The sequence below is a fragment of the Cheilinus undulatus genome, linkage group 23 (genome assembly GCF_018320785.1).
Source record: "Cheilinus undulatus linkage group 23, ASM1832078v1, whole genome shotgun sequence".
NCBI classification, from domain to species: Eukaryota; Metazoa; Chordata; class Actinopteri; order Labriformes; family Labridae; genus Cheilinus; species Cheilinus undulatus.
The window spans coordinates 6,264,898-6,292,102 of record NC_054887.1 but is presented as its reverse complement, the minus strand read 5'-3'; the positions used below and the strand labels follow the sequence as shown (position 1 = coordinate 6,292,102).

The following is a 27,205-nucleotide window of genomic DNA, read 5'->3' as shown; positions in this document are numbered from 1 at the left end:
AATGTTTGTCTGTTAGACCTGATGAGGACCTACTTGGTAAAAACTTGTTGGCTTTTTAAATGATTTGGCAATTTGGCTTTGTATTTCCTTCCTCTTTTTTTCACATGTTTTATGTTTTGAGGGCTTGGTTTCCTCTTTATAAAATGGAAACTATTTCCCCCTGTTCTCCAAGTGCACTGAACTTTGTTTTGCAATCTTACACTTCAGTTATATTGAGCAGCCAGTCAGCCTCGATGATTCATAGGCTGTCTTTTATCCCGGAAATATCAAGCTAAACTCCTCCCAAGTTCAACATTTTTCTCACTTCTTGAAATCACTAAAGAAGAATTCATACATTCACAAAACCTCATCAGAAATATATGTTTCCCTCGACGTTTCAACCTTTCTGCGTTCACGCTCTGTTCGTCTGACGTTACACTCGTTCCTGAAAAGCGAGTTCCTTACTCTTTTGACCCCCGCGAGATACCGTACTTTTGAATCCGGAAGCGTAGCCGCTGTCATCCAAATAAACAACATGTAAGCTACATTTTATTGTAAAATATGTTAGCTGCAGCATTTTTTTGAACAGTATTAACGTTAATATAATGCGAGAAGTGTAAGCGTTTGCTCTGTGGTGAAAGAGGATGTACTAAAACGTGAGGGAACGACATCGAAAAGTAAGCAGAGGCGCTATTGAAGTTAGCAAACTTTCCGGGTGCAGTGCCACATCGTCACAAACGGCTGCAGTTACACTAACGTAGCCTGTTTGTATGTTAACGACATGTTTGATATGTTTGACGAGACTATTGCGCTCCTGTTAACTGTTTAATAGTGGTGTTTTAATCTTAGTAGTATAAGAAAATCAACACTGTGGCTGGTCCATTTGCTCTCCACTTTATCCTCCTGTTGAGAGTTTGATTTATTTACGGCTATATTTACATTGGATCCCCATTAGTTCAAACAACTTTTCCTAATGGGTTCACACAAAGAAACAAGAAAAACATACATCAAATACAGAAAAAGTACTGAAATACGCTAAAATGAAGTAAACCACAATCATAGCAAACCCAGAGCTAAACATTTCATAGAGTCTGAAACCTTGGTGAACATTTGTTTACATTATAAGTATTATTACTAGATTTTTCTACACTGTCTAAATTCCATCACATTCATTTAATCAAGCACATGATGCTACAAGAAAGCAAGAATTCTTTCTTTTTTAATGGCTGCACTCAGTTACATTTTAAAAGATATCTCATTGAACCAAATGTATTGACAGCTTATTTCAGGTAAACATTGCCTTATACTGTACATGGCAGTCCTCTTTAAAGCACTGGACTTAGGCAGGGTCAGTGTGTTTAACTCCAGGGTTTTACCCTGAATAATCTAACTGGTTTAAAGCTGGAGTATGCGTTAGTGTGTTTTAAGCGCTGAAATCGAACACACAAAAGAAATACTTTACATGAGATATTATCAATCGACGTATTTGGGGACTAAAATAATCAATCTAATGCAGGCCTGGAGGCTGTAAGGCAGGAGCTCATCAAGCCCTCTAAAATATAAGAATTACAGTTGAAATGCTGGCAATTCAGATTAGAAATAGTATAATAGTAGAAATAATTTGTTTTATAGGCTCAAGGACATTTCAGGCTTTCTTAAATCCCTTTGAAATCTCATTGTTATCAGAAGAGAGAAGTTTATCTCCACTGTAAACAGGTATATCAGTGTCTACTTATAATGTGCCTACATTAACAACAACAGTTACCTGAAGTATCACAGCCACTCTGGTCTCAGTCCTGGGGAGTTTCAGGCCTCTTCCTTTTAACGTGATGCTTCTTTTAAGAGACAAAACATGCTTTTTTGTTGACATCTTAAGAGCTGACCATGCTTGTTCAACCCAAATGTAGAGAAAATTGATTATTTTTTAATCTGAATGAAAAGAATTGTTATATCATATGAAAGTTTTATATCACACAGGTATAAATTAAAATATTCTGATATCATCTGGGGTTTGGTTGACTACAACACCGCTGTTACTAACGGAAGCAGTGATTGCCCTGAGAGTGAAGCCAGCTTGAACCGCAAATAGGGCTGTGTTATCTAAATCAGGGGTTCTCAACTGGTGGGTCAGGACCCAAAAGTGGGTTGCAGAACAGCTTTCAGTGGGTCACGACTAGGTGTCTGAATGAAAAAATGGTGGCAACAGTCCTGAAGTCCTTATTGGACATGCACTGATACCTTTTATTTTACCCTGTTTTACTGTGAAATTAACCTTGCAAAGCAGATGGATACGCCCATTTCTGTGTTTCTCACTGGTGAATCCACCTTGCAACGCTCCTGCCTGAGCAGTTTGGGTTAGAAAGTGACAGGACCAATCAGCGTCGAGGGGCAGTACTTTGAGTCAGGGCAGAGTTGTGTCATATGCAAGCAGCAGCAAGAGGCCAGTGCAATTATGGTGGAAGACATTGGCGTGGATGCTGCTAAAGCGCCAGTTTTATCAGAACTTAAAAACATTTCTTTGTTAAAAGAAGCACAATGAACAGCATTGAGTAGTTTTCTTTTCAAAAACGTCAAAAGTTGTGTACTGACATGTCTACAGTCGCCATGGTTCACGTTATACAACTCTCTATGGAGTTTATTTCTCGGTAGCAGCGTACCTCGGTTTGGGGCTACGGTGTCACATGTTTTGTTGCTCTGATTGGCCCGTAAAGATGTGACAGACAGAACGTTTATCCAATCACCCTCCGAGTTTTTTTTCAAAGGCTCTGCCCTTTCCCAAACGCTGTGTATCGAAGTTAGTGCTGCATATCTGCCTAAAAAGAAATCAAATTGAATACTTAGCCTATAAATGTTATCTAACACTTGTTTATTTTGTATTTTACAGGGGCTGATCTTGGACGATATCCCCAAGAGGCAAAGACCTCCATCTACCCTGACTCTATACCAAAGATGACTCTGTAAACTGAGTGTTAGAGGCTTCAATTGTATTGGATCCATAAGTTTTCAAGTCAGCCATGGCTCAGGAGGAAGAGGAAGAGCTGACGGTCGACGGACCCAAAGAGGTGGACATGTTTACATCAGTGAAGTGCCTTGGTTACCTGTCCAGCATCAACCTCCTCGTGGCGGTATGCGTGGGCATGTACGTCCGCTGGGAGGTGACGGATGAGCCAATGATCCTGGTCATCTTCATCCTTGGCCTCTTTGTCCTCGGGATAGCCAGCATCCTCCATTACTACTTTGCCATGGAGAAAGCCAGTCTCAGTTTGTTCCATTTGTGGTTCGGCTTCTTGGTCGGCCTACTGTGCTTCCTCAACAGCCCTGCCTTGAACTTAAATGTCAAAGAACTGGTCGCTAACTATCTCCTTTTAGCTAGCGTTATTATGAAAACAGTATGGGCTTTTACTGAGCGAATATGCAGCTCCATTCGCTACAAACCCACCTTGCTAACTTCATCTGAGCTACTGGAACTCCTTGGGTTTGGCATTGCCAGCACTACAATGCTTCTGCACAAATCAGTGGCCATAATAGGCTTGGTAGTTGCACTGGGGGCTCTCATTGTGGACCTGAGGATGAAATCCCTCCTTGCTTTGCCCAACCTGGTCAGTTTCGCCTTGGTTACGTCCCTTGTGTTTTTCCAGGCCCTTGGGATCACAGCTAACCCGTATGCATTGGGGTGCTACCTCGGGAGGCTGCTGTGTGAGCCTGTGTTGGATGTATACTTTAGTGGGCTTGGGTCCAGCGAGCGATGGATACCCGTGCTCTCCATGGGGAAGGTGTGGAGGAGGCTGTCCCTGCTGCCTTTATGCCTGGTGGAGCTGTCTTTTTTTGTGCTGGCTGCCTTGAAGGTACAATCAACAGTTTGTTAATTGTGAGAAAAAATATCAGTTCTGTGAGTCTTCAGGGCTTGTTTGTGACTTTAACACTCAGGCAATCCTCGCTAAATTTAACTATTACGAAACAGCTTTTAATAATAATTGTGTGGCTTGATTACGTAATTAAAGACTGGTTTTCTGACTCTTTTCTCTTGCCTTCCATAGCTGGGCCACTTGGAGCTTTGGTATCTGGTGATCCCTGGCTTCTGCTTGTTTGGCCTGTTCTGGTCCATCTGCCACATTATTCTGGTGATAACAATATGGGGCTTCCACACAAAGTTGACTGAGTGTCAGAAGACCTGGCGGGCTCAACGGTCCAGTAGCAGGAGTCTCAACCAAGTCATGGCCTCGAGGGGGATTCGGCACTTCTGCCTCATTTCAGAGCGTCTGGTGTTTTTTAGTATGCTGTCCACGGTTGTACTGGGGGCTGTGTCCTGGCAGGTATAACACAAAGTTTTGTCATATCAGGATCTTTTGAAATAACTCAGGCTAAACTCTAGTTTCTCCCTTAAATCTGTAGTATGTTGAGTTTCAGGCAGAGATTAAATAAACATCATCCACCCATGTTATAAACTCTGAACAGGATCTTAGTGGCAGTATGTCGTTTGAAGCTGCTCCCACAGCTGAGCCACTTCTGCTCTCATGCGAAACCAATTTAATTAGCACTTTAATACCCCTATCTACTTGGATAAAGAGCAGCAATAACTTATTTAGCCTTATTAGACATTTACCTTTAAGTGTCTCATGGGCTCGTCTTCTAATTTGAGATCGGCACATTCTTGATGCTAGTAGTTGCAAATTAGAAAGTGAAAGTGGGAGCCGTTTTCACCAAAACAAGAGGAATTAAGTGGTAAACTTCTTTATGCACACATGTTATGTCTTATCTGTGCTTTAAGACATGATATGATATTATCGGTATCTTTAATCTACAAAAATATAAACAATAAGACATATAAAAAAAAAATCACAAATAACCAACAAGAAAAGCATTAAAATCAATGACAAACAGTAACAACAATGATAATAAAGGGCCTATAAAAAGTATTCACCCCTTAGATGTTTTACCCTTGTATTGATTTTATTAAGCAATCATGGTACATTTAATTTGCCTTTTTTTGACAAAAAAAATCACAAAAAAATCATCTTCAGTGTCAAAGTGAAAACAAATCTCTACAAAGTTATATCAATTAAAAAAGATGTGATGCAAAATTTGTCACTGTATAAATATCCCCCCCCTTCAAGGCTGCAATCACAGCACTGAGCCTGTGTGGATAGTTCTCAATCAGGCGTGCACATTTGGATCCCTGCAATTTCACTCCATTCTTCTTTGCAGACTAAAGAAGATTGTCCTCCAGGATTTCACCGTATTCATGTTACTCTCTGCGTTAACAAGCCTTCCAGGTTTGGCTGCAAAGAAGCCTCCCCACAGCATGATGCTGCCACCACCATGCTTCACAGTGGGGATGGTGTTTGTGGTGATGTGGTGTCCTCCAAACATAGCGTCTTGTCTGATGGCCAAAAAGCACCATTTTGGCCTCATCTGACCAAAGAACTTTCTCCACTTTGACCATGGAACCTCCCACATGCCTTTCGGTGAACTCTAGTTCAGATTTAATCTCAGTTTTCTTCAACAGTGACTTTCTCTTTGCCACTCTACCATTAAGCTTTGACTGGGCAACAGTTGTATGCAATCTGTCCTATCTCCATTGTAACTCCTTCAGAGTAGTCATAGGTGTCTTGGTGGCCTCTCTCACTACTCTGCTGCTTGCACGCTCACTCAGTTTGTGAGGATGGCCTGATCTAGGCCAATTTACACAATTGCCATATACCTTCCATTTCTTGATGATCGATTTAACTAAACTCTGGGGAATGTTCAGTGCCTTGGAAATGATTTTTATCCAACCCCTGACTTCTAATTTTAAATAACATTTTCTTGGAGTGTTCTTTTGTGTAATGTAGCCAGGAATACTGATCAACCAGTGACTGGACCTTCCAGACACATTTGTCTTTATACAACAATCACTTGAGACACATTCAGTATTTGTGAAACTACTAGCACCAATTGGCTGGACCTCTGTTAAATCAAGTTATTCAATTAAAAGGGGTGAATATTTAGCATATTTTACATATTTTTATTTAACTGAACTTACTTTGTGGAAATCTGTTTTCACTTTGACATTGAAGAGGGTTTGTTTTGTTTTTTGTTTTTTTTTTTCACATAAGTAAAAATATATTGACCAAAAGTCAATTAAGGAGTTAAACATTAAAGGGAGTGAATACTTAACATCAATTACAAACAATGCCATTGATGACATGTATAAAATCAGTTATAAACATTTTAGCATTTCATATATAAAAATTATACCTTAGTGTAGTTATATGGAAATTACCTTAAAATTGTACAGTTGTGTTGTCTTTAAACTGCTCCTTTCCTTTGCAGATTGGCACATTAGCAACTTCAGGTGGACTACTGAAAATCTCTTCTCAGTTTCTGAGAGTCACAACTGGAGTGTATTCTATTGCAGAGTCTGACTCTATACTGGATAATAACTTACTTGCTCTTAATACTAGGTGTATTCAGCCATGTGAGAATCTTTTTTCTCTATTCAAGGTAAATAATGCCATAAAAGATATTTGAATGAGTAAATCATATTTTTTAACTCAGGCATGTCCTAGCAGGTCAGTACTTTCTGCACTGGCTACACTTAACTGTGATGGTATTGACGAGTGTTCACTGATACAAAGCCATACTAAGAGCATGAAAGTGGGTTTTAAAAGATGCTTAAATTGCATTGCAGTCCATTACAGTGACTCACAAATCTGATTACACTTAAAGTCATACATTGCTTTGCAGCCTGGGGTCTACATTGTGTGGGTGGACGTTGTTTTTTGTGCAATTATGTTCAGCGCAACTGTCTTTCAGGCAGTCAGATCTGAAAAAGCCACCTTTAAGTGAAAAAAGTTCTAACAGTTATGTCTGCAAACTTTCCTCAACTTTAACCTCCTAAGACCCTACATGCACATTTGAGTACATTACATTCTGGCTTCCCACAACATACCACAGTAATACTTTCTACTATTAGAATTTTAAAGATAAGTTGTCCTTAATGCCTTTTGAATTATAAGTAATAAACTTGAAATACTGGGAGAATCTGCAATGAAAATTTCAGGGATTTCCGTGGATAACTTTGGGATTGTTTCTTAGAAGTTTTAATGATTTTTTCTGTATATTTTGTTTATTATTTTGTAAACTTTGAGAGTTTTACTGTTCATTTTATTGCAGTGAAATTTATGAGTATTTGCAAGAAAATTTAGGATTTTTTTATGTTTGAGGATTTGTCAGTTTTGTGTTAGTTTGGGAAATGAATTTGTATTTTAAGGAGGGATTTTATTTCTTTTTTTGGGAACAGTTTGCTTTGAAAATTTTAGGTATGCTCAAGGAAACTTAGGAAAATAGTTTTTTTAATTTTGGTAATTTGATTGGGAATTGGGAGGCAGGATATCCTTTGATATTTCTAGAATGTAATGGGATTTTCTGAAGAATTTCTTATGTGCGGGGGAATTTTCCGTTGTTTTTCACAGAAACTTGGGAATATATTTGTTTTGGTGAAGTTGCTTTGGAATTTTGGGGATTTTTTTTTTATTTTCTGGAATTTAGATGGAATCTTTAATCAAAATGTAGGCTTTATGAAGTTTAGTTGAAACATTTGAGGAAAAATTTTGGGGGGTAATTTGGGGTACTTTTTATGGAAACTTTTAGAAATATGATTTGGAATTTTTCACAGAAATTTTGGTAGTTTCTTTGGAATGTTAGGGAATTGGTGTTGATATTCAATATCATTTACAGTCTGAATTAATTCCTCTTAAAAGGCAAGGCTGAGCTTTTCAAACTTATCAGGTCCTAACTATACCAAGTAAGTGGAGGAAACTAAAAATTAATTCCAAACAAAAGCTCAGGTCTTAGGAGGTTAAAGGTACTGGTATACAGAAGGCATGGCTATATAGCCATGATACATTGATATATTTTCAAAACATGCACAGGAGAACAGTATTGTTTATGAAGCTATAGTCAATTGTTATTTGGAAAAAGTTGGCTTTAGGCCTAATGCTCAGTAAAAAGATTGTAAACAGTAAGAGTCACTAACACTTATATGATTATTAAGTACAAGATAATCGACCTGAAAAGTTTGGTGTAGATGAGGAATAATCATTAAATTTATTTATTTATTTGAGAAGCATTTATGTTTGTAAGAATCAATGATATCGATACCTGTTTGATGTCATATAGCAAAAGTAGAAGTCCTAAATACACAATATGGATAATTTTCTTGTTTTTTATTATTGATAGTTGCAAAGAAAATCCTGCAAAACCCTAGTATGATATGCCAGATGGACTGTTCCATATATCCTTAACATGTTAAAAACTTCACATCAGTCTGTGCCAGTGGTTCTCAACTGGTGGGTTGGGACCCAAATGTGGGTTGCAGATCCATTTTCAGGGGCTCAGAATATTTTCCTGGGAGCAAAAGTTGCACCAGAAAGCCCATGAAACTCCTGTAAAACAGTCTTTTTTTGTCCTGTCTCTTTGATTTGTCACGTCTTGTACTGTACAAGGTCTAAATGGTCCTTTTTTTCATCAAATTAATCTAATTGGCCAAAAAATATCATAAACTTGGGTCGGAATTTCTCAATTAAGAGTAGATGGTGGGTCCTGAGGCTTGACCAGTTGAGAACCATCGGTCTAGGTAACCGACAACAATTGTGATTGTTAAGGGCAGAACCTTTGAAAATCATCTTGGAGGCTGATTGGACAAATGTTCTGTCTGTCACATTACCTATGGGCCAATCAGAGCAACAAAGCATATGATGTAGGAGGCAAGCATGGCACTGATAAGTAAACTACGCAACACAAGCTTGGCAAGAAGCTGCTATAGTTGTTAACCATCAGTGGAGACAGTTGTTGAATCAAACTCATACCAAAGCCAGTCAGGAGAAATGCAAAAATATCTGTTTCCCCAAGAAGAGCTTTCAATATGGATATTTGCTCTTCTTTTAGTTAAAAAAATGTCTTTCAGTTCTGATAAAATTGCCACTACAGCTACATCCAAGCTAATTGCATCACAGGCAGCAGCCATTGTTTACCAGCTTGCTGTAAAACTAAACCCCGCCCCTAGCTGCCACCCTGGTTCCCCTCAAATGATACTGATGGTCGGCCCTTCTCAGATCTGGCACGATCGTTTCAGATTGGATTTGAAAAATGACTCTGCTAGATGACAAACATGGAATCAGGCCAATTCTTTGGCATCGCAAGGCTAGCTAAACTGTTGCTTTTTGCCAGTTCCTCCCACTTTTCTGAATGTTGGCAACTTATTTATGCAATTTAGACATTGCCCTCTCTCTTTGTTGAAAAATATGAATGAATATAATTACATTTCTGTACTTTTTGATAACACTGATCATTAAAATGATGGAGATTTTATCATTTTGAAACAGTTGTGAGGATTTACACTTTTTACTACCTCAATTTTCAGAAATGTTGACAATGTTTTTGTGTAAATTGGACAGTTTCAGACAAGAACATACACCAGCAATATTTCCCTACACTGAGGTCAACATTTTCTACTTTTAGACTGTTTTACCAAAAGAAAGAGAGAGGGCACTGTCTAAATTGCTGAAATGCATTGGCATCATTTGGTGCTAAGGTTTCAAGGTAGTCTTATATGAAATTTTTGATAAGTAAAAAGAAAAGATTACCACAAAGTGGGCTCTAGGGCTTCTTCTTCTGTTGTTGTAGTATCAAACAGGTTTCAGTTTTGTTTTATTTCAACTAGAATCATATCAAAGTTTTTAACTCTGGTGTTCTTATAACCATTTGTTGTTTTTACAGAATTAAAACATTAAGGTATATACTGTGTTTTGATGTATCACCCTGACTTAGGTTTCTATACTGTGTTAAAATGTCAAGCCTCCTCTCAGATAATGCAGTTTGTTCTGTCATGTTTTCCCTGCTGTAATAACAGTGTGTCAGCCCCACACTGTGTGACTGTCACCTCAAATTAAAAAAGTCTGTCTGCTTCAGTCCCAGCTGTAAGTAGAGAATAAAAGTGACTCTGACCTTTGTTTTTTTTTGTTGTTTTTTTTTACCTCCTGCAGCCCTCCAACGGTCTCTTCCTCAGCTCTCTGCTTGTGGTGCTGCCTATCGAGTCTCTGACCCACGGCTTGTTCCATGAGCTGGGCAGTTGCCTGGGGGGAACCTGCGTTGGATACGCCCTGGTCATACCCACAGCTTACTGCAGGTACGAGTGAGAGATGAGACAGAGAATTTAGGGACACAGACAATTTTGAGACAGCTTACAGAGCTAAAACTTTTAGCAGCAGTTGAAAACAACGATGGTTTAAGCACGTAGTTGTATAAAATTACATTGTCTATGAAAAGTATTCACTCCCCTGGATGTTTTACACCTGAATTGATTTTATAAGTCTATCATGGTCAATGCAGTGTGGCTTTTTTCAACCCTTTAATGTCAAAGTAAAAACAAATTTCTTTAAAGTAATGTCAAATTAATAAACATATGTACATTAAAATAAGTGACTGCCTATATATTCATCCCCTTTAAAGTGACTGACCTAATTCAATAGAGGTCCAGCCAACTGGTGCTAGTAGTCTTACAATTAGTGAAATGGTGTCATGTTATTGTAGTAAAAAGACACTTGTGTCTGGAAGGTCCAGTCACTGGTTGATCAATATTCCTGGCTACAATTACACCATGAAGACAAAAGAACACTCCAAGCAACTCAGAGGAAAGGTAATAGAAAAATATAAGTCAGGGGATGGGTAAAAAGAAAGGATCAAGGTACTGAACATTCAGTAAATCCATCATGAATGGAAAGAATATGGCACGTGTAAATCTGCCTATATCAGGCTATCCTCACAAATTGAGTGAGCATCCAAGACAGAGGCTAGTGAAAGAGGTTACCAAGACACCTATGACTACTCTGAAGGAGTTACAAGACTCTGCATATAACTGTTGCTTCACCAGTCAAAGCTTTATGGGAGAGTGGCAAAGAGAAAGACACTGTTGAAGAAAACTCATTAAATCTGGACGAGAGTTTGCCTAAAGGCATGTTGGAGACTCCATGGTCAAGGGGGAGAAAGTTCTTTGGTCTGATCAGACCAAAGTGGTGCTTTTTGGCCACACTATACTTGACACCAAACACTGCACATCACAACAGACGGTGGTGGCAGCATCATGCTGTGGGGGTGCTTCTCAGCAGCCGGCCATGGAGGGCTCATAAAGGTTGGGGTAAAATAAAAGTGAATGTTCTGAAGTTATTGAGTCAAAGCCCAAACTTCAATCCAGTAGAGAATATAAGGCTAGACTTAAAAAAGCCTGTCCACACCTGATCCCCATGCAACCTGCAAAGGCATGAGCAGTGAATATTTATGCAGTCATTTATTTTACATTACATATTTTTATTGAATGGCATTACTTTGTAGAAATCTGTTTTCACTTTGACATTAAAGAGTTATTTTTTGTTTTTTTTGTTGTTTTTTTTTCAAAAATTGCAAAATCATGTTGAAAATGATTTATGTATAAAATTTAAAAAGGGTAAAACTTAGGGCTGGGCAGTTAATTGCAAATTAGATTAATTTGCAGTATGGCCTGCTGCAATTTTCAAGTTGCAGAAGGTGCAATATTTTTTTAACTTGAAATTTGTGTCAAAATACCAGTTTAGATCTTTTTTTGCAGCAGAGATGTTATACATTTCATATCATGGAATCATTCTAGTGCCATATTTTTAGAATAGTGTACAAAACAAATCCTATTTTCTTTGTTTTTGTGTGTTTTTCTTATTAAATGTAAGAATTATATAAAAATTATCATTTTCTTTAATATAACAGTTTATATCAAATTTGCAAAATTAGTAAAAAATCATCACAGTTAGATATTTTTTAAATTGTTTCCACCTAGTTTAATCTAATATTGTCTTAGTATAGTAAAGAATGAATTATTGCTTGTTTTTTTGTAAAATGCATGACTTGAGGAACTTGAGAAATAATTGCATATTGAATTGCAATCACAACATTGTGTTAAAAAATTCGCAATTAGATTATTTTCCCAAATCCGTACTTTTTATAAGCACTGTATAATCAAAGACCCCCAAATTTTTATTTCACCATTACAAAGCACAATGAAAAGACAAATCCTCAAAGTTCTGATTCAGCCGGTGAAAATTTAGTACTTTTGTAAGAGAAAAAGACTTCCACAACTAATCAGCTATCTAAATATTTGCAGAATAACTTTCTGCCACCTAATAGTTTCAGCTTAAGTGTTAATTTATTGGAGTTGTGATTTTGATCTTGAAGTATTTAAGCTCCTGCTGTTGTCACAGCTGTTTACCTGCCAATTAAGCATGAGGCAGTCTATGTATATTACTATACTGTTAAATATTCAACTAATCAGAAAGTACACAGAAGAGAAATCCTCCTCATTTACACATCTAAACACCCTGGACTGACTCTGCCCCACGTCAAAGCCTTCCTTGGCATCCCAGGCGCTGGTAAATATGATCACTCATTCTAACTCCCTCCTCAGTTAACACAAAACCAACTGGATAAATAGGCCAATAACTATGCATAAACATGCTGCTAATGTTTGGGCCCTTCAGGGATCATTCCTTTGCTCCCTCCACAGCATACTAAGATGTTCAGCTGGAGCAGTTAGCCATTAGCTGCTGCTGCCTCTCCAGTGCCCTTTCAGTCAGCCAATATTTTTTTGGAGCTAGTTTTGATGATTTGAACTTGTATTCCATATGGGTTATAAATTAGTTTTTCCATCTTCAGGAGCCTCTTGGAGGTTTTGAAATCTGGCTATTTTCTGTATATTTAACCTTTAAGGTAATAGCTAGCTTCAAGCATTCATGAGGGCAGCAGCTCTCCTGGAGTTTAACTCTCCAGGTGAGGTTTTGAATGCAAGCCCATGTCTGTTTGGAGCTGTTGACATTCTGCACGCGAGGCCATGTGTGCAGAGTCCAGAGGGAAGACTGAGAGCATGATGAGAATGCAGCAGTGTATAATCGGCTGCAGATCATGTTTTCACAATGACAAGCCCCCCACAGGGAGATTAGAGCGATTGGCGTGAGAAGAGGGGGTGCATAAGGTAAAACAAGAAGGGTTAGGGAAACACAAGGAGACGTCTGAGGCTGCAAAGAAGAGGGAAAGGGGGAATTGTAAAAGAGGCGAAGGAGACTGAGCTCCGAGGGAACTTGGAGATAAGGACAGGATTTTTTTAAAGGATGAAAGATAGAGTGTAAGAGGGGAGGATGTGGTGTGAATCTAAAACTACAAGATTTCACAACTCTGTGCACTGGGGTATCTGAAAAGATCAGATTAGTTTATTCGAGCCTTGCAAAGGTTGCAGCATGTCAGAGAGGAGTATATCTTCATTGAAGACGTCAAGATTTTACTTGTTTTTTTCCTCTCAGAAATATCAAATCTGCAACTACAAAAGAAAACTGAAAAAGCAAAGATAGCTCAGGTCCAAAGTTTGTATAAATAGCTGCAAGTCTGGACTGTGTTATCATCATGTTGTTATTATCAGGAAAGGCTTTGTGCCACATGCATCCACACACTATTCTAAAATCTCTTTGCCCTCAGCTATCTTTAACCTCACTCCTCTTTCACATCTGCTCAATTCTCCTCTCTGTACCCCCCTCCTGTCTCTGCATTTTCTTACTCGCCTTTCATTCTTGCCTCCCTTCACACCCCTCGAGGCTAATGTCATTTCCGTCAGCAGTGATCCACAGCTCCTACTGCTTCCATATCCTTCTCCCCCCCATCTCCTCTCATCCTCTGCTCTCTGTCTCCCCGCTGATGCAGACAGCTCCTCCATCCCTGAGTGTCAAACTATCAACTCCTCACTCATTCATCTCCCTTTCTCACCCCTGCCTCTGACAAGTCACCTAAATTGAAGTTCTCACTGAGTAGATATAAAAAGATTATGTTTTTTCTCATTATTCCTTGTTTCCATTCAGCCCTGATGGCCAGCCGGCTCTCCTTCCACCTGAGCATGTCCAACAGCTCAACCTCCGTTCTACAGGAATGCTTAACAACATCCAGCGGCTCTTCTCTCACCACATGGTCCAGACGTTCGGCTGCGACTACTCCACCAGCGGTGTTACGCTAGAGACCTTGCTGACCAAGCTAAAGAGCTTTCTGGAGCTGCGAACAGAGGACGGGCCTCGCCATGACACCTATCTGATTTTCTACAGCGGGCACACGCATAAAGGCACAGGGGCATGGGCTCTGGCTGGTGAGAAATACACATATTTTGTTTTGTTTGGTTCTTTTTTAACCTTTTTGGTACATGCCAATATAGATTGGCCCATTAGACTGCAATACCACCATCTGCTTACCATTCTATCAAACTTCAATATGCTTTAATTTAAGCATTAAATTAAATTAAAAAAAATATAGATGAAAACCTACAACTAACAACACCAAAGACTGCCCCTAGAGCCTGCTCTAGTGGTCCTGCTCCCAATGGATTTCTGACCACTATAGCCCACTCCTGCTGACACCCACATCCGGGGTGTCTAATCCTGCCCGCATCCCACACAGATTCTGACAATCCATGGGAAATATTCAGAATAACAGCAGTCCAATCCTTATTTTACAAAGACTGAAACTGAACACTATATTCCTGTCACTGTAATTACTCACAGGTATTTAGCAACAGCTGATTTTTTCACAGATGATTCATTTTCCTTACTTCACCAGTAACGTGCAGCCCGAAATAGTGCGCACACGCGGAGGGAAATGTCAGCTGTGATTCAGGCAGGAGAGGGAGGATCATGCGTGCAATTTTAAAGTGTCGGGAGCAAGAACAAAGCACTTTAGACTACTTCATACACCAGCTGCAAATGCAGTCCAACCTGCCATCTCGCAAGACATTCTGTTAAACCCCTGATACTTCCACACTAGGCATGAACTGGACTGTGGTTCAGTTTGGTCCAGACCAACACCATCTCTTGGTTGTCTGGCTGTTTGTCTGAGGTTTCATGCCTGTAATTTAGGTTTGGCTCAAACTGAAAAGTCTGAAAATCCTGAACAAACGACTTATGCCGGTTGTACACTGTGCGATTTTCCTCCGATTTTACCACGAATTTTGAGTTGCACGAGTCATTAAGAAGTTGAGCCGACTTTCAGTTGGATCGGGTGTTGTTTGTCGTGCTGTGTACAGGGGCATACGTGGGCTGACCACAGCCTGACCTGAAGACCTGCTCCCAACTGGTCAGAAGGATTTCTGGCATGTTTGATATTTTGGTCGTACAGCTCCAGACACTTCACAGTCAGAGCAGAAATGTGAGCAGAATAAACAACTTTGGGGGATTGTTTTCCTTTGTAAACTGTCAGACAGCGTCCTAAATTACCATGACAACAGCTAGAATGACCCCGCTATGATAAAGGAGATAGCCCACACGAGCAGGAAATATTCCTACCCGCAGACCTGCAGCTGACATGGATGGTGATGCTGTTTGTGTGTGTGGTATAGAGAGAGGTAGTGGGATAGAGAGAGGTAGAGAGAGAGACACTTCACCCTCAGTGTGTGAAACTTTTTGGAAACTCTGGATTTCTGTCACAGTCCTGACTTCACTCGTACAGTGTGAGCACTCAGGTCACGCACAGCTGTCAGACTCTATAGCGTGAGCACAGAAATCACGCTTGATGGTCATGCGTCGTAGGCGATTCAGTCGCACAGTATGAGTTGACATTCTATCACGACTGTCGTATGGTCAGCTTGAAATCACACAGTGTATTACCCGGCTTTAGGTGTGAAAGCACCCTTAGGTTCCTTTCACACCAGAGCTGTTTGATCCACTTTAAACACACCCTTTATCCATTTCCCTGGATAGTCCAGTTTTTTTGGAGCTCGTTCCAACTCCAGTGCAGACCACACAAGTGAACTCTAGTCTGCTTAAAAATGGGGGTCTTGGTTTGCTTTCAGATATACTCTGGTGTGGTCATGTGTGGTGGGAAAGCAAAGAAGACCAACTTTTAGACCAAAGGCAGGAAGTAGCATAAAGCGTAATGATTTCCCTGGTTATATTATTAGATACACTCAAATAGAGGTTGGTACTTTACTTGGCATCTGAGTAACCATGGCGACAAGTCACCTTCTTCAGCACTGATTCATTCAAAGCAAAAGCAGAAATCCCAAGAGAAGCATCGATTTGGTGTTGTTTCATTGTTATGCTGGAAAATATGATGGAAGGAGATGGCTCTCCTGTTTGTTCTGGTCAATATGTGAGGCATTTTGTCGTCTTCTACGTTTTCTGTACATTTGTGGCTGGTTGTTAGGGACAACACCGCCACAAATGTACAACTGCTTGATACTGGTTTGGTTCATTTGACCAAGTTCAATGGGAAAACAAAGTAAATCACATGAAGTGCAATCATGTTGCAATTTCAGCTCAGAATCAAACTGAGTGAGGTGTGAAAACAACCCTAAAATCTACAGTACCAAACTGGTCTGGATGAAGGCACCGTAGACCCCCTTCAGATACAGTCCAAGCAGTCAAATAACAAATCATCTTCAGTACACATCACCTGTCATCCACACCTAGCATTAGGAGGTACAACCTGGGATCAGCATGCCCATTACAGCTGTTATTGTGTGTTAATGCAAGGTCTAAACAGAATCTGAGTCACATAAAAGCAACAAGTCATATTCAAGTCACTTCAGCAAAATGTTGGATCAGAGAGCCACATCCCTGTTAGAGGGCTTTGTTTATGCTTTAAGACCTCCTTGCTGTACATTATCACCAGTGTAGCAGGTACTTTTCTTCCAGGTGTGAAAAACAGTGCTATTATGGAAGGCAGTATAATTAATGATAAGAAATAATGTGTTCAGAGAAAAAAAAATGCATTTGAAAAACTGAGCACACTTACTCTTACTTCGACATTGAAGAAGAACAGTCTATTTTTGTATTAAAAGTCAGTGCTGTGGATTTTTTTCTTCCTACAGAAGGGTTCCTTTAGAATACTGAAGGACACATTGCCTTTAGAAGAACAGTTTGTGCAAACATCAATAAGATATTTGTCATCTTCAGTCATCACAGTAGACAGCATGATGGATATCAGCAGTGTAGAATTAAGCTTCATATCTTCAGAATCAACAACAGACACAAAAACTTAAAAGTATTTGGTCAGTATACAACTATGCCAAAGGAGTTAATATCACTGTAAAGGACTCTGTGCAGAAGTTTGGTTCTAGCAGTGAAGACTGTGCTGAAGTTGCAGATAGGTCTGCTGTGACACCATCATTCCCTCAACACAAATGAGAATCACAGCAGGTTAACACCGTGTCAGCTCCGGCTCTACTGTTCATAGAATACTTGACACATTATCTCTGCTTGCTGCTGCAAACGAGGAAAAAAATCTCAATTGACAAGATAATCACTTCCTGGTGTCACCATCCTGACGGTATGTGTATCCTTGGTGTTCACAAGATAATTGTACACATTTCATTCTGGAAAAAGCGGGGGAAAAAAACACTTGTAGTCACTTCTAGTTTCAAGTCATATTTATACTGATTTCTCCAGTTAAGACCCTGCTGCAGTGTTGCTCAATCTTTAATGTGTTTGTTTTTATTTTGCTGGTAACTTGGGTCGTGACAAAGTCTCTTTAAGGCAATATAAAATTGTCCTAACTTGCTTGTGTGGTACACATTTTGAATAGTAACATCAGTATTTGACATTTAAAAGAAAAGAACTCCAAACCACCACAGCTCAAGTGGAAGTGGACAGTGCAAATTGGTTCCCAACCTAGGGTCCAGGACCTTGCCGGGGGATGCAGAGATTTTAAATGGCTTGTGAGGCTATGTCTGCTCTGCTATTGTAAAATTGCATTTTCAAAAATAAATGAAAATCATGATAAAACACTTTTTAAATTATTTCTGCAAAGGTATTTTGGTGTGAAAAACAAGTAGACCAATTTTTCTTTGGATTCTATGAAACAATTGAAATTTATTTTGAGAGGTGTATCACTTTTTATCAGAGTGGGTTCTGACATTTTTTTCTTAGATACAAGTTTTGGGGGACAGGTTTTGGACCACTGCTGTGGCCCACTCACCCTCTTGTCCTCTGTAACCCAGGCTTTGTTTGCAAAGCAGCAGAAGTGTTGCTGGAAAATAAATCCTCTCCTGAGCTGTAGTTCTTTTGACTGAATGAGATTGTCCTCCAGAATTTTCATATTTTGCCACATTAGTTTAACCCTCTACCTTTACAAGCCTTCCAGGGCCAGCTGCCAGGAAGCATCCCCACAGCATGATGCTGCCACCATTGGCTTCACAGTGGGGTTGGTGTGTTTGGTGCCTGACAAACTTAGCGTCTTGTCTGACAAGCACTGTTTTGGTCTCAACAGACCAATGAACTTTCTTCCACTTAACCATGGAGTCTCCCACATGCCTTTTGGTGAACTCTAGTCCAGATTTAATCTGAGTTTTCCTCAACAGTGGCTTTCTCTTTGCCACTCTCCCATGAAGCTTTGACTGGTGAAAAACCTGGGCAACAGTTGTTGTATGCAGAGTCTCTCCCATCTCAAGTAGTCATAGATGTCTTGGTGGCCTCTCTCACTAGTCTCCTTCTTGGATGGTCACTCAGTTTTGTGAGGACGGCCTGATCTAGGCCGTCCTCACACATGCATTAATCAAAACATATATTTCCATGGTGCACTTAATTGTACCACAATGTATTGTTTTGTATTGCATAGCATACCATATACGCTGTACCCCAAGGTCCCTAATTGGCTGACCACAGTCCTTATCCAGACCCAAGTGCCATCCAATCCAGACCTGTTCTTTACATTTATGGTGATCTGTCTTGACCTGCACATGTTCTCTTGTCTTACAAGTAGCTACATGTGAGGCTTCTTGGCCAATTAAGTGCTTCACTCAGATGAGGACCTGCCAGTAAAGACAGCAGGTGTTTGAGCAGCCTACAGCTGCAGAGACGCACAGAGAAGCCAGGGAAGTCTCAGTAATGCAGCAAAAAGGGTGGGTTAGGCTGGCCCTACACCAGAGGACTGTGCAAAAACTCTTAAAAGACTCTAAAAAGACTGACATCTGAGACCCTCTCACATCTAGGTACAATTCATCAGCAAGCCATTGAGTTTTTAGTCTCAGACTAAGATTCTGCAAAGACTAGTGGTCACTAACTGCATCTGATGAAAATTCACAACAACTATTTCGTAGAAGGAGATGGAGATCACATTTAAGTTAATATCTCTTATAATCCGATGTTTTTAAATCATTTGCATCGAGTAGCTAGAAAGGACACCGAAGCAACTGTGCATGTTACTGTAACAACCGAAGAACTATCCCTGAAACACCTCAGAATAAAAGTACCGTATGAAAATGCGAGTAGCCTCACCACAGAAACAAACAAACCTCCATTGGGCTTTTACTTTGAAAAGCTCAATGGAGGTATACTATACCTGTCATGTCAGCCTGGAATGAATTGACAGACAAGGTACACAAACTTCACCTTTTATTTGGTTTTCTTAAGTAAGCTTTTTATGTGAACTAAGCATTTTTCTAGAGCTGTTCGTAGGTAGCTTATATTTTATTTAAATCGCCTACTAGACTGAATTCTAGGCTGAATTACATGACACAGGTTAGATGAAAATAAATCCCAGACCTTCGCTTAAGAAAATTGTGTTGAACTGGACCTTAAGGAAATTTAATCGATGACCCCATTGTATCATCTGCTGTTCCCACCCCTACTGATCACAGTAAACTGGTATCTGCAAAATGCATCATTTTTTCATCTAGTGCATCAAAATTTCCTCCCATCTTCCTCCAGTAAAAACATTTTTAGGTTAACAGAAAAGATAATTTAAGGTACAACAGTTCTGCTCTTTGTACCCTCCATCTTCCATCCCAAATAAAGCAGCTTTGTGCAGTTTGTGTGGTTGTGTTGACAGCAGTAAGACAGACAGACAGTCCAGCAATTGCAAGTTGACAAGTTTGATCCCTTCAAAAGCTACTCTGTCCATCAAGAGTCATGTGTCCTGTCAAAATGTCCTTGAAAGAAACACGGATCCAGAATTGGCTCTCTGAACGCCTCTAAATATCTCTGTAAGGGAGTTTGGGGCAGAGATTCAAGGAAGTCAGAACAGTAAAATAACCTTGACGAAAGCTACAAAACACCTGGTTAGCATTCAGACACTGATTATCATTCTGTTCTGTCCTTTCCTCCATTTTTCCTTTTTTATCGCTTATTTCCAGGAGGTGAGAGCTTCCACTTGTCCCAGCTGCTTGAGCTGTGGAAGGAGAAGAACGCCGGCCACTGCTCCCGCCTCATCCTCGTCCTGGACACCGAAAACTCCCTCCCCTGGGTGAAGGAGGTGCGCAGGATGGAGGGCGTCTACGTGGCCGTGCAGGGAGCCGAGCTTGCGGTCACCAGGGTGGACCCCGAGGCTGGAGAACTCCCCTTCCTTGGTGATTTCACTCATGAATGGGTGGAGTTCAACTGCAACCCAGACAGTGACACCCAGTGGTCGGAGAAGGGAAGGACAGTCACAGCAGCCTACGGGGTTTCAAAACGGTGGAGCGACTACACACTTCACCTGCCCACGGGAAGTGATGTGGCCAAGCACTGGAAGACCCACTTTCCCAAGGCTACGTATCCCATGGTGCACCTCTCCAACTGGTGCTGCGGCCTCAATCTGTTCTGGTTATGTAGTGTGTGTTTGCGCTGTTTCAGGAGGTGTAAGCTAGCTTGGTTTCCTCCAGCTGTACTGGACACTGGGCTGGGCATCAAACTGGTGCACTCTTAAGAACGATGGAAGCCTGTGAGTACACTACATTTGGAATGTTACAATTTGTGTTGCACAACTGGGAATGAGTTGTTTAGAAGAGACTCTCCTTATTTTCATTACAAGACTTTCCTTATGATTCAAATGTGGCCTTCAGCATTCCCTCATGATTTTGTTGTCACTTTAAATCCATTAAACATGGTGATTTCATAGCAAAACATCAGCTTTTTATTATGTTTGTGTAAAGGAAACATTTTTTGTCTCAGTAAGAGTACTGGTTTTGATTTAGGACCACGAAAAAAGACAAAAAATATTTGTATCCATGTTAGTTTGTGGTATTTTTTTGCTTTTTTTATTTTTACATTTTTTTTGTACTTTCTGCACAATTATTACCCTAGAAAGGTTTTTTGGTCAACTATTGATTTTCTTTCTTTAACATAGTGCCTTGGGAGTTGATTGTGGAGCTCTAACATAAATGCCATTTTATTTTAAACATAATATATTCAGAGCCTTTCTTTTGCTGCTTATTTATATTCAGAAGATTTAGCCCACACTCTTAACTCAAACTGTGGGCAAGGAGGGTCTCCGTGTCTTCCAAGAGCCATTCAGCATTATCGACATAATGACTGTTGTGGGGCTGAACTCGGTGAACCGCTGGTTATAGGGGCAAGCTTACAAAAATACCAGCCTGCCATTCTTGCTGTGGGATCTTGACTTGTCAAATTTAAACTGTTGATAATAAACTGTTTTTGATATGCTTATATTTCCAGACTGAACTAAAAAGGAACAGACACAAATGCTGAGACAGTATTGTGCCCCATCCTGTTTTTTTTGCATTTTTTAACATGTAATTTTGTTGGAAAACAGAGTTGGTACACAATAAATATCTCCATTACAGAACTATTTCAATATTTTTATTTTGTTATTTTTTGTGTGTGTGTGCCTGGAACCAAGAGAAGGATGTTGAAAAAAGAGACAAAAGACACAATTTTTTGCCACAGCAGAATTTTATGAATAAAAAAAGAAAATTTACAAAGTGGGATAAATTTATATGTATCACACCACAAACTAGGGAAACCCAAAGAGAGTTAGAGTGAGACACCTTAACCCAAAGGTTAGGGTTAGGGTAAAGGGGTTGGGGACTGGGATCAAACTGAAAATAACACACCACAAACTAAGGAAAAACTCAAAGAGGGTCAGAGTAAGGCACTCAAACCCTAAAGGTTCAGGTTGGGGTAAGGAGATAAAATTAAAACAATACACCACAAACTAAGGAAAACCCCAACAAGGATCCAAACATCACTTTCTGCCCAACAGTTGAGGTTACCCTATTGTAAAGATCTGCAACAGAAGAGGCTAAAATGCCCCACCTTAGACGTCTGCAGCCATGTCTTTTGAGCATAGATTCTCACAGTCAGAGTCCTATGGGCTCTTTTTTGCAAACTCTTTTTGCATGGAGGGCTGAAGTGATGGTTGTTCTTCTGGAACTTTTCCCATCTCCACACAGGATCTCTGGAGCTCAGTCAGATTGACCATCAGGTGTTTGGTCACCTCTCTTACTAAGGCCTCTGCTTAGTTTAGCTAGGTGACCAGCTCTTAGATGAGTCCTGGTTGTGCCTAACTTCTTCTATTTGAGAATTATAGAGACGACTGCTCTTGGGAACCTTCAGCATGAGTTTTTTAGCCTTCCCTGGCTAAAGCGTGTGTTTTGATTGATTATTTCAAAGGTGTCAAATGGATTTTTCCATGTGTTTGTATTTCCTCTTGTGCCTTTCTTCAGTGATGGCTGAACATGCTGAATTAAACCTGGATGTCAAACTGTGGTTTTGTGGTGAATGTAAGAAGAGAATGCAAATATGAGGCTGATTAAATGCAGCCAATAGAGGAGAAAATCAATAGCAGTAGAATGAGGAAGGAAGACATGATGGTAAGCAGCATGCCAGGCTCATTTAACATGGCTGCCTTTACAAACACTGAGCAAAGACAGACTGTTCTCTGTGGAAACACCAGCATTTGCTGGCAAATATTAGCACTGTTAGCTGAAGAAAAATGAGAGAAAAAGGGAAATGAAATGATACATGACACAGGATTTCTGAAGGGATTCAAGCATTCACCTCGGCGCCTGGCTGGACATGAGTCCAAAGAGCTGCTGGGTATTTCAATGGCTGTGGCCTTAAGGGCGCTATTAGGCGCAGAGCAAGGTTGGGGGAGGCCTTGGAAAGATGAAAGCTGACATTAGAGGCAACGTTTCATTTTTACTTTCATCTATCACACGCAACAAAGAGGAAAGGAGAAAAATGTCATGAACTAAATCAACCTTTCACCACTCTGAATGTGAGCTTTTTCAAGTGCTGTAAATATCGAACCATTAGGGCAGGTATGAGCGATAAAGTGAGTATTCACAGCAGCAATTAGTGAAAAGAGACAAGTATAAATGCTGTCATGTGTGGGCGTGCTTTTCATTGCCGTAGCCTGCGAGATGTTACAGCTAAAGTCAGGGACTCATGTATATGGCGGGAATCATTTATGAGAATATTAGATTATGGGCCGGATTCATCTCCTAAACTGGATTAGGTAATAAAAGAGCCAGCCGCCTCTGAGGCCCATGCGGATGTGCTGAGTCAGGGCCCGACGCACACGCTCTCAAAACACACAAAGATCCGAGCGCACACACCAATTCTCTGCTGCTTTTTCCTCTCTGCTTCTCTACAGCTGAGACCCGTCTGTGGGTAATTACAGCCTGTCATGGGGCGTTACCTTCGAACACAGGCGGAGTGATGTACTTGATGCTTGCCTGCGATTTATTTGGGAAAATAAATGTGGTTTTATAACCCGAGTTTAATCTTAGCACAGGGACTGTTGCTGCAAATACATCAGCTGTTCCTGTTTTATTGTTTATTCAAATCCATCTGAAGGCACAGCGGGGGCGGAAATTTCATGTCTTTTTCTGAACACAATTCTAACTTGGATATTTTGAGCCAGTTATTTGGAGAGTTTGCATCATTGAAAGATGCCAGATCTCCTCTGGAATTTTTTTGACTCATATCTAATTTAAGCAAAATGTACAAAACAATACACATGCATGATTGTGAAGACTCCCCTTTCCTTCTCCGTCCTCCTGGAACAGAAGTTGTAAAAGAGGTTGAGGGATTACAGATTCAGCAGCTTCACTGTTCCAAAATTTCGTGCCCTTCTTTTCAGAGGGCCTTCTTGCTGTGGCTCTCAGTTGGTCCGACATTGAAATGTCAAAGCCATTATCTCAAATTACAAGGGCTGAGGATGCGTTTAGTGGCTGTTAAAGCGTGCAACACTCCCCACTATGCAGACAATCGTTTGGACGAGGCTGCCAAAAACTGCCGTCTCTCTTTACATACTACTTTCACTGAGGCGCACATGGAAATTCAGCTTCAGAGAGATTATATCAGGCTTTAAATTATTCAGTCTACAAACAGTTAACTTCTAGCCAGGATGCTGGAGAATAAAATGGTCAAGTCTTTTAAGATTTGTGTAGATTATTCCAGGAATAATTAGTTATAAAAACTGAATTTAAACCCACAAGACATTGCTTAATCCCGCCCACCTCTGCTGTGATTGGCTACAACTTTTCTGTTAAATTTGCCAAGGAAAACCAAAAGATCAAATACAGAACACCCTCAAAAGAAACCATCATTCAAGTCCCAAGCAAAACCAAATATCAACTTTTACATAGCACAACAATTCCAAAAAACCTGGGACACTAGGGGTTTATTCTCATTTATCACAACCAATAATATTACTAACCTGTTGATATTACTCCGTTGTTATATTTAATGCTTTTTTTAACCATTGCTACTCAACACATCATTATGCATGACCTCATTTGTCTTTAAAATAAATAAAACAGAACAAAACATCCAGTGCCTATACAAAGTATTTAGATGTTTTAAACTTTTATTGGTTTTATATCAATCATGACCAATTTTTTTTTTTTTGACTAAAAATAAAGACCTCTTTAATGTTAAAGTTAGAACTGAATTCTACAACTTCATGTCAATAAAAGTATGTAATTTGAAATAAATGACTGCATCAATATTTACCCCCTTTAAGGTGACTGACCTACTTCAACAAAGGTCCAGCCAACTGGTGCTAGTAGTCTCACAGTTAGTGAAACGGGGATCAACTGAGTGCAGTAAGTATGTCTCAAGTAACTCTGGTTAATTAGTATTCCTGACTACCATTACACCATAAAGACAAAAGAACACTCCAAGTAACTCAGAAAAATGTTATTTAAAGTAGAAGCCAGGTGATGGATACAAAAACATTTCCAAGGTTCTGAACATCCCCCATAACGGCTGCTGGCTGAACGTTAGCTCGGCCTTAGCCAGACCAGCACATTTCTTCATCACAGTTAGCGCTGAGAGCAACACGGAAAGCTTTCTGCGACAGACAATGATGTCGCTCTTCTGCCGCCCCGCTTTGTCATAATTTTGTGGTAGTTACAGGGAAGGGGTTAGTTGTTTTATACAGCTAATGAGTCATTGTGTCCCAGCTTAAGACTAGCAGGCCTGCTAGTCATTAGCTGGGACTGAGCTGCAGCGGCGCTTTTGTCTGAACCAGACAACATGTCCTAATCCAAACAAGCGCAGAGAGCAACACTGAAAGCTTTCTGTGACAAAAAAAATGTTCTCTCTCCACTCCCGGTCTGTTTCGGCATGGCTTTCCAATCATGGCGGTGGGCTTGTCCCATTTAGTCCACCGTTAGCTGTTAGCTTGGATGTCGCAGTACGACCGCTGTAGTTTACTCCAACCTGGACCGCTGTTCATGTTAAATCCAAAGCACAGAGCCATACCGACAGCTTTTCTTGTGCAGAGGAGAGGTTTTTGCCCTGTTCTTGTACTGTTGTGTCCCCAGGCTGGGACTGAGCTGCAGCAGCGCTTTTGTCTTGCTGAGAAGCATCGCCACAACATGATGCTGCCACCACCATGCTTCACAGTGGGGATGGTGTGTTAGTAGTGATGTGCAGTGTTTGTTGTCCACCAAAAATAGCGCCTGGTATGATGGAAAAAAGCACCATTTTGGTCTAATTTGATCAAAGAACTTTCTTCCACTTGACAATGGAGTCTCCCTCATACCTTTTGGTGAACTCTAGTCTTGAAGGCTTGTAAAGGTAGAGGATAAAATGAATGTGGCAAAATGTAGGAAAATCCTGGAGGACTATCTTATTCAGTCTGCAAGAGAGCGACAGCTTAGGAGGGGATTTGTTTTCCAGGAAGACAATGACTCGGAAAAACAAAGCGAGGTGAATGTTCTGGAGTGGCCGAGTCAAGGTCCCAAAAAATTTGGACAATCATATGGAGCATTTGGACAGTGCTATGTGTCCATATTTATGGCAGCTGTCGCCACAAGGATAGACACATAGCATTGTCCAAAATGCATTAAGCAAGGACTATAAAGTCATGCTTTCATGAGTTCAGTGTGGAAGAACCCTGACATCAACCCCATCGAGCACCTTTGGGATGAACTGGAATGTAGATTGCAAGCTAGGCCTTCTCGTCCAACATCAGTGTCTGACTTCATGAATGCTCTACAGAACAATGGGCACAAACTCCCACAGAAATCTTGTGGAAAGTCTTCCAAGAACTCCATATTAAAGTACATGTATTTGAACACAATGTCCTTACAGTTCCTGTTAGAGTAATGGAATACTTCTGTCCATATATTGTAGCATGTGGGCATGGATAATTTGACTTTCAGGGGTCATGCTGTCGCCTTCTGGCCTAAAGCTCCATCTCTTTGCCCGTTGCTGGATCGATTGAATGCTAAAGCATTTTCAGGCTGAAGTTTTGATCCCTTCAACATTTACTGTCCAGATAAGAATATCAACTAAAATGTATGGATTTTTTTTAAATTCAAGGCAGAGATGTGAAGAGATTATTCATGGTACAATGATCAGAGTTTCTCTAGGCGAGGATTTACAAGCTTATGTAGGAGAGGGCTGGGATGAGGCCAACCTAGTAGAATTGGTTATTACACATATACGTTGTTGTAAAGCGAAGGTTAAGATTATAGCGGGATAAAGGGTTTAAGTTGATCTCGTGGTGTGTTGTGTAGGCAGCCACCTTGTCCTTTCCGTCATCTTGGCCATATGGACGCATGAAAAGTCCTTTCTTGTCTTATCTGGATGCCAAAACACTTCAGATCACAGAGCATTAATGGGAACTGTTCTTTTCTGTTACATCAGTATGGATTGCTAATTTAAAGTCATCCTTAATCAAAGTGACGTGCTCTGGATATTGCCTCTTGTAATCAGCCAAATATACTTAGTATGAGCCAGATGATGTCGATACGCTTGATTCAATTAAAAGAGTAAATCGGAGGCTAACAAGACTGTCAGCACTGTGGGATCGGAGGTTTGGTAATTAGCTTTGTTGTCACAGTTGGGTTGAGATGGGACAGGGCTGCTAGGCTGTGCTAGGCTAGTGAGACAGATGAGTTTCCTATTCTGATTTTACTACAGGGAGCGCAGATATCTTAGAAGTGAGGCAAAGCATGCTT

The 27,205-nt window shown here is 40.3% G+C and overlaps 1 protein-coding gene across 2 annotated transcripts; it reads left to right on the top strand.

Annotated features, from left to right (window-relative positions):
* The first annotated feature begins 332 nt into the window (after nt 1–332).
* Nucleotides 333–21,573, top strand: tmem168a (transmembrane protein 168a). Of its 2 annotated transcripts, none has more exons than XM_041781059.1 (6): nt 333–516; nt 2,864–3,824; nt 4,017–4,292; nt 10,005–10,147; nt 13,887–14,164; nt 20,141–21,573. In XM_041781059.1, exons 2-6 carry the CDS (start codon nt 2,994–2,996, stop codon nt 20,689–20,691), a joined length of 2,079 nt encoding a protein of 692 aa, XP_041636993.1. In that variant the 5' UTR covers nt 333–516; nt 2,864–2,993; the 3' UTR covers nt 20,692–21,573. The 2 variants fall into 2 exon arrangements, with proteins under 2 accessions (XP_041636993.1, XP_041636994.1); XM_041781060.1 differs by lacking the exon at nt 333–516 and adding an exon at nt 529–656.
* Nucleotides 21,574–27,205: the final 5,632 nt, after the last annotated feature.

Excerpts from the sequence above, each read along its gene's own strand:
- tmem168a (XM_041781059.1), top strand. The coding sequence starts at position 2,994 with ATGGCTCAGGAGGAAGAGGAAGAGCTGACGGTCGACGGACCCAAAGAG. Across the intron at positions 4,293-10,004 it reads TGGGGGCTGTGTCCTGGCAG|CCCTCCAACGGTCTCTTCCT; the intron begins GTATAACACAAA and ends TACCTCCTGCAG. Across the intron at positions 10,148-13,886 it reads ATACCCACAGCTTACTGCAG|CCCTGATGGCCAGCCGGCTC; the intron begins GTACGAGTGAGA and ends GTTTCCATTCAG.